Genomic DNA, 12265 nt, shown 5'->3' on the forward strand with positions numbered 1-12265 from the left:
GTCCTCAACGAGGAGTCGGGGTCTGCGCCCGCCGCCCGCCGCGCCTTTGCCAGCCCGCCCCGCGCGCTGCCCGCCCCGCGCCCCCCGCCCGCCCGCCTTCGAGCAGAGGAGGGTCGGCCGCTCCCCCTCCCCTCGGGCCCCGGGCGCGCATGCTCCAGCTGGACAGCTCCGGCGAGGGAAATTTAAAAACGCTGCTCGGCCGGCCGGCCGCCCCGCCAGCTGCCTCCCCTGCGCTGCTCCGGGCCCGCTGACGGTCCCCGCCGGGCCAGTCCCGGGAGAGGAGCAAGGCAGGCAGGCAGAGGAGCCCCCCCCGCTCGGCCTCGGAGGTACCGGCCCCGCTGCCCCCTCCGCCCCTCTTGTGCCCCGGGGGGCGGGCGCCGCTTTCGACCCGGGGGCTGGAGACGGGGACCCCGCCCGGCGCCTCCCCGCCTCTCCCTGCTGAAGTGCTGGATAGCTACCCGGCGTTCTCTCCCCGGCAGGCCATGATCGAAAGCGACCCCGCCTTCGCCATGTCCGGCCTCGTCAGGAACCCGGGACCGGCCCGCCGGCGGCCCTCCCCGCAGGACTACAGGTGAGCGCCGCCCGCCCCGCTTCCCCCGTTCTCGCCCGGAGGGTTTCGCCCCTGGAGTCCGGCCCGCCTTCGGGGCTTGGCCGAGGCGTCCCCTGAGCGCAACCTTCGCGCAGGCAACGTCCCAAGTCTCTGCCACTAAGGCTTGCCTGCCCCCCCGCCTGCCTCGGCGCCCCGTTTCCTTGTGGCAGCAGGAGAAGCGGGGTCCCCACCTCTCCTAAACCCAACTTTTTGGGCTCCGAGCCCCGATTTCCTCGGAAAGTCTATTTTGCATTCAAAGTGAGTCGCACCAGCGCTGCGTGGGGCCTCCTGGAGCATTTGCGGAGGTGCTCAGGGAAGGAGCAGCGTCTCCTCCATCGGAGCACCTGGCCCAGTCCAGCCCTTTTCAGAGGTGGCCCTCAGGGCCCCGGAAACCGTCCTTTTCTTGCCAGATTCCCATCCCCTGGGAAAATGGGCCCCAGAGCCCCCCTTTCTGAACCCAGTTCCATTTGGGGTGTGGTTGGGTGGGAAGCCACTATCGGCAGACACGGCCATGGGGTGGGGGAGGGGTGGGGAGCCATGCCGGCTCTCCCTCTGGGAATCCAGGCTTGGCAGTTGAGGGACACGGTGGGGTCTGCCCCCTCCCCTCCAGAAGGGGGAGGTCCGGTGCTTCTGGGGAGGTTGGGCTGCTGCTGACTCTTCCCGAGCCTGGAAGTCCAGTCTGATTTGAACCCAGTTCTACTCCCTGGGAAGTCCAAGGCTGGTTTAGGAGGGGGGGGGGCGCTACTTGGGCCATGATCTCCTTTGTTCTGCTTGGACCTGGTGTGCTGGGTCACCATGGTCCTTCTTCTTTCTAGACTACTGCAGCATGATTTACTTGGGGTTGACCTTGAAGGCTGTCTTGGTTGCGACAGGTGGTTCCAACGGCCACTTTCCTTCTTGGCAATCTTGCGTCTGGTCTTCTTGCACTATGAAGTCCCTGGATGCCCGTCTGATCTGAGTTCCACTCGGGCCGTTCTTTACAAAACCTTCCATGGTTTAAGATCCATGGGATGCCTAAAAAGCCGCATTCTTCCCTATTGGGCATGAGCTGGGTGGCTGGAGGGGCAAATCCAGGGGAGAAATCCCTCTGTGGAACCTCCGGTTTCACCTGCTTGGCTCCAGGGTGGCTTTAGAGATATTCCTTTCATTTTTCAAAAAAGCGTTCTTCCGCTTGTGGCTTTTCTGTCTTGCAAATATGGATAAGGAGGCCACCCTAGATTGGGGGAAGCATTGTCCGAATTTCACAGTCTTTCCCCTCCTCCCAAAACAAACAGATCACACTGACACAGTGCAGGGTGGAGAGAATTAACTCCAGCCTGGCCCAGTTTTGAAGCTGCTCTGGTAGATGCTGGGGAACAAGAAGGATCTAGGGCCTGCAGACCCAAGACCCCCATCGCAAGAGGACCAAGCCCCCAAAGTGGCTGTGGCACCGGTATCCACCATTACGCTAAGAGGTCTTCCATGGTGAACTCATGCAGGCTGCCCGTAACCATCTCTGCCCTTCTGTACAGAAATCCCATTGCTAAGTTCAGGTTGTTAATTATCTGTACTTGCCAAATTTGGTAAGAGTAGGTTTTGGGAGAATAAATGGAATTTGAAAATCATGTGGGCAAGAATCTTCAATTCTTAGCATAAGAAACGTGAATACCTGCTTAAATCAAATATGCAGTCCTTTGGCAGATCAAGTCCAGGTTATTTCTAAGTAAAAAGATTGACGCTTATAGCTTTTAAGTTTACATAGAGTTTCGGGCAGCCTTTAACAAGTCACCTTATTACAAAAATGCTTATTTCTATAAACAGACCCGTTCCCCAAATTCTTCTTGTTCCTTCCCCCGTCTCAAAACTAAAGCTGTAATTTATCACTGTGGTCATTTTTCCACCCATGAATTGCATGACCCCCGTTTAAAAGTGGCAAAAATATATACAAAATCCAGGCCGTTATCGCTGTAGCATTTGTTCTGTTTCATGAGAAACCACTTTGGATTATGTAAAAGAAAACCTTCCAGACTGACCGATTTTTAAGAAGAGAATAGACCTGTCAAATTCTATCAGGTCAATTTACTTTCTTCCTGTCACCACAGTGCCCCGAGTGCTCCACGGGAGGGGGGCCCATGAAGGAATGGCCCCCAATTAGCGGAAGGGAGGGGTAATTGTGCTGAGAATAAACTTCTGTTTCCCTTGGAAGATTTCTATGGGGCTGGTAGACACGAAGGGAAGCGGATTTCAAAGTCAGGGTTAAAAAACACTTCTTGGCCACGGCAGACTAAGACCAGAGTCAGGAGTCTGCAGAATGGGCAACTTTCTACGGAGAGATGTTAGGATCCTTCTGAATCCAAGTGAAACTGAGGTGGAAGCAAACACTTCTTCTCTCTCTCCTTTGTGGCCAGAGGCAGAGCTCTTCGTTAAATTTCCCTTACATTGCTCGCTTAAATTTTAGCAACCCTTGCTTTCTTCCTCCTAAGGGTAGGCCTGCTGCATGTTTCCCCCTTTCTGCATGTTATCCAACGGGCTGAGGATCCATGCTGGTGCATTTCTGTGTGCGTGTGAACCTGATCTTGCTAGGGCATAGGCTCCGAAGGGCCCTATGCAGCCCACAGGAGATTCCTGGAGGATTTGAGGAGACTCTCTTGACCACAATGTGACAAATCGGAAACGTGGGGAGGTGAGGGAGCAAAGAGCCTCTGAGGTTCCAGGGAGTCCCAGCAAATAGAGCTGCCTGGGGATAATCTCCGCGAAGAGAGGGCTGCCAGGGGAGGAGATGGAGGGACCCTCAAAAGGATCGGAGCCCAGGATCCCTCCGTGGCCTGAGAGGCTACGCTGGCCTGCCTTGGGGGCACTGCCCGCCCCTCTCCAGCATTCAGGAGCAGCTGAGGAGCGCGGAGGAGGCTGCCCTGGAGGGCTTGGGGCTTGAGAAGGTCCTTCGGCCCAGCCAAAAGCACAGCACCGTCATCTGCCCATGGAAAAGTCAGCTGCGACTGAACGCAATCCTTCCTCCTCTACCGCTTCTCAGGAAAAGAGAGGCAAGGGCTCTGGGCATCTAACTGGAGTGCGGAGGAGGGCGAATGGAGAATAAAAGCATTTTAGATTTAAAAATGCATTCCTTAAAACGGGGTGCTCTCATCCCCCCAAAGGCAGGGAGTGTGTGTGTGTGTGTGTGTGTGTGTGTGTGCAGCTAAAGTGACCCTTGTTCTGAAGTTCAGAAGCCGTCCCACCAGCACTCTGGCTCAACCGATGGGCCTGGCAAGCAGACTCCCGCCCTCACCCCCTGCCCTCCCCTGGGGGGGCTCCTTAGCAGGACCGAATGAAGAGGCAGGGATCGGCTGTCAACAGGCAGGCAAACGGTCCCAAATCTCTTGGGGCAAATAATCAGAGCGAGAAATCTCCCAGGGGGGAGAAATAACCCTTCCATTCCCCTTTCCATAATTCTACGGGGAAATCTGATAAAAGTCTGCTAATCAGACTCACAATTGATTTAAAGGAGCATCAGGAGAGGCGGCTGTTGCTCTGTCGGGAAAGAATCCGCGGAAATTCTTGGGAACAGCCCTGCTCAAAGTGGGATTATTTTCTCAAGGGCAGCGTTAAGAAGCCGAGCTGCTCCACAGCCCAAAATCCTTTCCTAGGCGTACCGAAGAATTCAGGAAAGTAATCAAGGGCCATTTTAAAGGAGAAAGTTAGTAGGGAAGTTTTTAAAGGAGAGGAGTATTTGTTTCCCAGAGTTATGTTTTCACACCTCCAGCTAACTCCACAAGGGTGCCAGTTTGTGGAAGAGGTGGTGGCACAGGGACCGGTGCCCATTCCTCAGAGACACCAGGGCATTTGCTGGGGGAAAGGGTGTGGATTCTCTCTCTCTTTCTCTTTGCCACATACCAGATGCCTGGTGGAGTGGCAAACACTGACAGAAACCTCTTGAAGCTGCAGCCAGGCAATGAAACGGGGACTGAAGCTTCCGGATGCCTTTCAGCTCCCACGGAGCATTTCCACCCAGGAAGGGGCCGAAGCCCACCGGACAGTGGGGGCCTGCGGTGTGCAAGCGGTCCTGGAAGGAGGCCATTGACCCCGCTTGTTTGTCGTGTGGGGCTGGAGAGTGGCAGATGGCCTGGGCGGAGTGTCTCCCGTCACTCAGGCAGATTAATGGGGAACTGGTAAAAAGGGGGAGGGAGGCAGGGTGGGCAGAAGGAAACAATTAAGCCAAAACAAAAGGGGCGCCACGTGCCGGCAGCCAACAGCCTCTCCCCACACAATGGCCTTTGGGCTGACAATGCGCAGGGCCACCAACTGTTGCGAATGACAAGGGTGGCTCCCCGCTTTTGAACCATCTGATGCTGGTGTTTACTTACAGTTGGGCCAATGGCCGGGCAGGGAGACTGGTCACCTGATGTCCTTTTGCAGGCATGGAAGGGACTCGGCTGGCTCTGCAAAATAACTGTAGAAGTGTAACCATGGCAATGTTGGTTATCGCCACATCAACACATGGCATTAAAAAGAAAACAGGCCCCGGAGGAGGCTGGCAGGAGGACAGGCGGGCCTAGCCAGCATACCAGGCGCCTGCTGTTATAACAGCGATCGGCTTGTGGCCCCGTAAGCCTCCAGGAAGGCAGGGAAACTGCCCAGGAGTTTTCAGCTGGGAAGCTTTGCTTTGCTGGACAGTTGCAGAGAGCATTTCAAAGCCTTGGAAAATGCAAAGAAGGCACTGTAATATTCCAGGTTATTTTAAACCCTTCTCGCTATTTCAAATTATTTATTTCTGGCATTGCTGTGTTGTGCAACTCCAGCAGGCTCCGAGGGCCACGTGAACCTTGAGTTAACTTGACTTTGGTGGAGCAGAAACAGGAGTTTTAGAAACGATCTGCAAAAAGTTTATTCTCGAGCCGAATTTGGTGCTCTTAGGCCCTTAATTTTTGGCCCTTAAGTATTATCTTCCTCCGCACGATAGGAAAATGTTTCTCCTTCTTCGTGTCTTTGCTTTCTTTCCTACGCACGAGAGCCCTATAGAATGGAGCCTGCGGGCAACTGGAATAAAAACATGGTCAGAACAGGTGCGGCCTTACCTTTAGGCTAGCAGGCCACCAAAACTACTCCATTATCCCTGCCTAGGCTGTTGGGCTCTGACCCCTCCCATCTGAGCGAAGATGACTTCCCCGGCGACTTACAGTCCCTTTCGTGGCTGACCTCCGTGGACGTCCCTCGGCTGCAGCAGATGACCAGCGAAAGAATGGATTTTGGCCTCGCTTCCCAGAACGTGGTCCTGCAGCAGACAGGTAGAAAACGCCGTGGCCCTTTCGTGCTTGGGCCTCCGTTGCGTTGATTCCACAGGGCTGTGATGCCTAGCGGCTGTTCTAAAAACACAAAGAGCAAATGAACGGTGTAAAACCAGCATGGACTTGAGTTCAATAAGCCCCGTTACAATGATCAGTGGCTAGGCGAGCCTATGGACCCCACAGGGAGCTGCGGGGGGATTCAGAGCAGCCCGGAAGAAGCGTTTCCATTCACTGCTTTTCTATGACAGGTGCCATTCACACCTCGGGGCCCCCAAGAGCTACGCCTCACATACAAGCCAGCGTGTCTCCAAACCTTCTGGGACTTCACACCATCTCGCCCCACGAAAGTGACGTAAGAACAGGCTCCCGTCCTCTTTAATGGCTGGGGGGTTCATGCCCTGCGCATCTGATGCTTTTGTTCCTCTCCCTTCCACCCCAGATCAGCCAGTACCTGGTGGGGGGACAGCCGTCCCCCAGCCTCCAGCCGCGGCCGTCCCCGCTCTTCCCCCCTCCCTCTTGCCACACCCAGCAGATCTTCACCATCACGCACAGCACGCAGCAGGTACGGATTCAGGCTTTGGGCGGGGGTCACAGCCCAACTTTCAGGAAACATGCCTCACCTCAGTTGCTGTCCTGGGTTAACGTCTACACGGCTGTAGGTTCAGCTGCGCAGGTGTGCTTGTTCCACCCACTTGAGAACACCCAGGCAGTGCAACGCAAAGCGTTTAATCTGTGGGCCAAAGGTGAAGGGAGCCTCCGGCCGAAAAGAGTGGGGTGGGCACCGTAAGGCCGTTCTCGTAGCAGGTGTTCCCTGTGTTAGTCTCTGCACCAGCAAGGAAGAACGCCGAGCCAACGTGTTGGTTTCCACCCAGGCCTCAGAGCTTTGGTTTGGGCTACGGTCCACTGGCTGAGGATGATGGGTCTCCTCGCCAAAGCCGCTGGCCTGTTTCTCCCTCTCCTGGCGCAGCTGAAAAGGAGGCAGGCTTCCATTCTGTGCGGACGCCTCCCTGTTAAGCGAACCAGAGCCAACTGCAGACTGGGCAGGTGGAGCCTCCCCCCGCCCCAGCCGCCAGAGGCAAGACCCCTCCCGTCCATTTAGCCTAGAGGAGACTAAAATCACGTGTGGGGACTCCCAAGCCCCCTGCCGGTGGCTGCCTTGGTGGGGGGAGGCACGGGGGTGTTCCCAGCAGCGTTTGCAGGGAGGGGTCACTCAGTCTTCTCCCTCTCGCTTCAGCCACAGTGCAACCCGGTGACCATCTACAGCACCTCCTCCTACGGCGCCCACCCCTCCTTCTCTCAGCCCCGCCTGGCTCCTCACGCAGCCCCCGAGCTGCACCCCAAGCACTTCCCCAAGCCCATCTACTCCTACAGGTGAGTCAGAGCCCAGGGAGGGGAGCCCCCCTTTATCGGGAGGGGCCTTCCATGGGAGGAGCCGGGGTCCAGGAACGCTGCAGGCGGCTGGGCCACTGACCCTCTCCTGTCCCTCCGGCAGCTGCCTGATCGCCATGGCCCTGAAGAACAGCCGGACGGGCAGCCTCCCCGTGAGCGAGATCTACGGCTTCATGAAGGAGCACTTCCCCTACTTCAAGGTGAGGGAGGCTGAGCCCAGTGGGGGTGGGCATGGGGGTGTGTGCAAGGGAGCGGGCCCTTCCCTGGCCCTCGGTGGAGGCAGAGGGATGTGGGTGCAGGAGACCCCACTGGGGAAGGTCTCCCCCGACCAAGCTCGGAGTCCGCTTTCTCACGACCTGCCTTTCAGGGCCCCTTTCCCCAGGCAGACACCAAGACTCGGGGCTGCTCCCTGCAGAAATGCAGACAGGACCGCACAGACAGACCGGCCTCCCCTTAGGATTCCCTGGCAGGCCAGGCACGCAGGGCCTTCCCACTGAGATCCCGGGGTGGGTGGGGGTGACAAGGGTCTCTGGGGGCCACGGGACACAGCCGAGCAGAGGGGAATGCCTGGGGGTGGGAGTCAGGAGGCGCATCCAAGGCCCCCCCACCTGGGGCCGCGTGGGAAGGCTCACCTGCTTTCCACAGACAGCCCCCGACGGCTGGAAGAATTCCGTGCGGCACAACCTGTCACTGAACAAGTGCTTCGAGAAAGTGGAGAACAAGGCGAGCAGCTCCTCGCGGAAGGGCTGCCTCTGGGCCCTCAACCCTGCCAAGATAGACAAGATGGAGGAGGAGATGCAGAAGTGGAAGCGGAAAGACCTGGCCGCCATCCACAGGAGCATGGCAAACCCAGGTAAGGGCGGCGCTGCCCTGCCTTCCTCGCCCGGCCGGGCGGCCGGCCCTCCTTTTCCTCAGGGCTCCCTTGGCCGCCTGGAAACGGGGGAGGGGCAGCTAGTCCTTGACTTACAGCCACAACTGAGCAACACACTTTTCTGTGGCTAAGTGAGACGTTTGTTAAGGGGGCTTTGCCTCGTTATACGACCTTGGGGGAATTTGGCTCCCGCTTGGTTTTGCTCGCCAAAAGGTCACAAAAGGGGAGTCAGCGACTCCGGGGTCATACACACGAGTCGGTTGCCAAGCGTCTCCTTTTGACCACGTGACCACAGAGATGCGGCAACGGCTGTAAGTGTGGAAAAGGGCTATAAGTCCCTTTTTCAGTGCCGTTCGAATGGCCCCCAAACCGCCCGCATGGCCTTTCTCTAAAAACGCCCTGCCAATAGGTGTTGTGACCGCCTTTCCTCCTGCCTGCCCAGCCGGGCACTTAAGACGGCCGTCTCTCCTTGCAGAGGAACTGGACAAGCTGATCACTGACCGCCCTGCCGGCTGCAGGAGGCCCGGCAAGCTGGCGGAGGCCGAAGGGTCCCTGCGCAGCCACGGGGCAGCGGCCGCTCAGGGCCCCCTGCTGCAGGTGCAGCCCCAGCCGATGGGGACGCTCTCCTTGCAGTCCGTCCGGCTTCACCGGCAGATCCAGCCGCAGGCCTGCTTGGCCCCAGACTCGCCGGCCCCCGCCCAGACGCCCCCCCTCCACGCCCTGCCCAGTGTCCACCACAGCCCCCTCCCTCAGCACCTGGTGAGCCGGGCCCCCGATTTCCTCAGCGTGATGACTGACCTGAACACGGAGGTGGATGCCCTCAACCCCAGCATTATGGACTTTGCGCTCCAAGGTAAGAGAGGAGGCTGGAGGGCTCCCCTACCGTGGCCGCTGGGTCAAGTGGGGGTGGGTGGGGGCTGGGGGTCTCCTCATCTGCAGGAATCCCCCTATCTTCAAGCTGCCTTTGCAGGAGGAAACGGGGGCCGCGCAGAGAGCTTTTTCTGCCTGAAGGTCTTTTTAAGGGCTGCTCCAGAAAATGTGACTGCGGAGGAAAATATCCTGGCACTAACATTACGGTTTCCTTGTGCTCCTTTTACGTGCACCTGGTTAGGGGTACCTGCGGGGAGAGGCCAGGCTTAAATCTTCAGGGACTGATATGGTCCGAGCTTAATTGCTGAAAGGACGACTGAAGTATCTGAGCCGGAGGGGCAGGTCCTGCCACTAAATAAAGCCGCTTTATTTACTTGGTGGGGGAGGATGGGGAGCCAAACCGCATTTTTCTCCTTTTCTCCGGAAAGTCAAACCGCAGGGGGGAAAGAGTGGAGCCTGGAAGCGGGAGACGCCCTTATTCACCCCACTGCTAGGTTCTCTGAGTAGATTTGCACCCCCTCTGAGCACCGTTTCCTTTGTGTGGAAGGGAACCTCTGGGAGGAGAAGGAGGACGACAGCTTCAACCTGGAGACCTTGGGGGCCTTCAGCAACTCCCCCCTGGCGCTCTCCGACTGCGACCTGGGCCCTGCCCCCAGTGCCAGCGACCACGCCTTTGCAGACTTACAGGTGACGGGGCTCTACACCACCTACGCCACGCTGGATGCCGTCTCCCCCGCACAGTACCGGGGCCCTCAAGGGAACAAGCCCATTGCTCTGCTCTGAAAGCCCCACGGCGCTTGGACCGGGCCGCCTTGTCCTACTCGCAGTCCCCCACCCCCAGCCCACAAATGAGTGCCAGGCCTTGTGGGGGCCACGCGGACTGGGCAAAGGCCAGGCCGCCTCCATCTTCAGCCCATCAGCCCCTGTTGCCAGACCCCCTTATATGGTCCTGAGACTCCTAAAGGAAAGCAGACGGCTCCCAGAAGGAAGGCCGCCTTTTAAGACACCTGGTGGGAGCGAGCAGCTTTGACACAGACCTGGTTCTGTTACCGGACTGGTAGGAAGCATGCAGCTTGCTTCTCCTCAGAACCCAGATAACGTTTTAATTTATTGTGGGTTTGTCTTGAGGGGGGAGGGGGAGCAGCAAGGAAAAAAAAGGGGGCTAAATCAAAAGGGGCTGGAAAATTTAAATTAACTTGATCCAAAGGAGGAAATACACACCCTCCTCCCCGCGTGCTCTTAGTCGTCCTTTAGGCTTCTGATGTCCCCCGAGCTAATCCAAGCACCCAACGTTGCCCAACGTCCCATCGGGAGGTTTTCTTTCGCTACTTTCACAGGGACTTTTGTGTGTGGGTGTGTGGGGGTGTGGGGGGCTTGGTCTTGACTATGCTCCTGACTTTGTGCCTTGGTTAAGCTCTTACTCGTTCCCTCCTCCTACTGGTAAGTCCTGCGAAATTATTCCGAGCCCCTTTCAGCCCCTTCCAGTTGCTGATGGCTGCTCCTCCTCCTGCAGAGGATCTTCCGGCTCTTTCCTTCAGATTCACCCCTGAATTGTCTACCTCCCAAAATCATCTTTCCAGGTCTCCCAGATATTCCGCACGAGAGGTGGAACTTTAGTCCCAGGCACACCGACTGGGTCCACCTCCCCTCGCAGGAGCTGAATTCTGCAGACCCTTAACCTGGTTTGGTGCTTTGACGGCAAAGGTTTCACAGAGGATGTTTTTAATAGCTAGAGCAGAAAAGGGCCTGCGTTCCAAGACAAATAATGTACTAAACGAAATTGTTTTTAAACCTTGAATAGATGATTAGGATTAATGAGGTTACTACAGATTTTTGAAAAAAAAAATACTAGAGTTTAGGATTAGGAGGTTTCTTGATTCTCGGGCTAAGCAGTATTACTGTTTGTAAATTTTATTTATAATTTATTTTTATGGAAACAAAAAAGGGATTTTTTATGCTAAGCACTGACTTTTGAAAAACACTGTTAATATTTTTTTACTTAATTATTCAAACTGCAGCAAACTGTTTTAAAAATCACCAGGATACTTTGGATGTTTTTTAAACTACACTTTCAAAAGAAGCACTTTGGATGTACCTACTGAAGACGTAACATTTTCTATGAAAGACCAAACTTAGTTTTAGCCAAGAAGCTTTTCTACAACTGTCATAAAAATGTTTTGGTTTTTTTGCAGCTCAGCCCTGAATGTTTACTTAGAAATATATCATGCAGCAATTTTTGTTTACTGTTTTGTTTTAAAAATGACCACTAATGGGAGACGCTGCATATTGCAGTTAAGATCTTCTGATGAAGCATTTAGGCTATCAGTACCAGGATAACTTTAATGTAATATTTATTTTTAAACGCCTTTTTACTGTGGGGTTTTAATAATTCCTTCTATTGCCTCAGAATTGCATCAACTTCAATTTGGAAGAAAAGAGGCCAAAACAATATTGTTCAAGAAAATTGCACATACAATTCAAGGTGCAAAGAAAGGTTTCTTCACCCTGCAGGTAGCGCTGGAGATCTTAGTGGGTTCTGTTCTCTCCAGCAGAGCCCTCCTCCTCGCCCAAGGCCTTCCGAGGGAGCCGGAACCCTCCACTGTTGGGGTTGCAGCTCACATGACAACCTTCCCCGGGGTCCCCAAAGCTCCCCTGACGCACCCGCGGAGACCCTTGCCCACAACAAGGGTTACAGGACGGCTCTGCTATAGCCCCCTCTTGCGTTTTGCCAGAGATCAGGAACTGGCTATAGTACCACATTGGCTTTTTCTCTGCCTGGGGAAAAAAGGGGGAAGAGTCTTGCCGACTTCCGAAAAGGTTCGGATTCATTTGCACCTATAGAGGTTGACTTAGGCAGGCCCCTCCCTCCCCGAGGCCAATGTGCACAGGCAGGGCTGGCTCAAGGGTCCCCGCAGGCCAGGCTGTCCGAGGGCGCCACCTCCCGCCAAGGCGAAGAGGTGCATTCTTAGAGCCGCCTTTGTTTTGGGAAGAAGGGGTAGTGGTGGGGCCCCCTAAGCCCTGGTTGCCCCCGCCCCAGGCCAGCGCCTACGTGGGCCTTAGCCTAAAGCTGGCCCCGAGCACCGGCTCGGCTTGTAGCTTGGGTCCCTTGGAAGAAAGCACTCAGGGCGTGACTCCGACCGCATGACCCCCAAGGGTTTCTGTCCTCCAGGAACCTGTTTCACACCAATATTCCAGAGGTATCTTTAAAAAAACAAAAAAAAAAGCAAGCTTAAGAACTACTTACAGACATTGCAATGCCTGAGGAGGCTACGAAAGCAAAACGCAGAT

General features: G+C 55.8%; 1 protein-coding gene across 1 annotated transcript; it reads left to right on the plus strand.

The window, feature by feature from the left end:
* Positions 1–468: 468 nt before the first annotated feature.
* Positions 469–9964, plus strand: FOXN4 (forkhead box N4). The gene is made up of 9 exons (XM_087942423.1): positions 469–571; positions 5684–5847; positions 6096–6199; positions 6287–6409; positions 7082–7218; positions 7340–7436; positions 7882–8089; positions 8583–8960; positions 9525–9964. The coding sequence occupies exons 1-9, from the start codon at positions 483–485 to the stop codon at positions 9758–9760; spliced, it is 1536 nt and encodes a 511-aa protein (XP_087798549.1). The 5' UTR covers positions 469–482; the 3' UTR covers positions 9761–9964.
* The last annotated feature ends 2301 nt before the right edge of the window (positions 9965–12265 follow it).

The sequence above is a fragment of the Notechis scutatus genome, chromosome 13, assembly GCF_049901735.1.
Source record: "Notechis scutatus isolate UNSWTSFEM ecotype Mainland chromosome 13, rNotScu1.2, whole genome shotgun sequence".
Lineage (NCBI taxonomy): Eukaryota > Metazoa > Chordata > Lepidosauria > Squamata > Elapidae > Notechis > Notechis scutatus.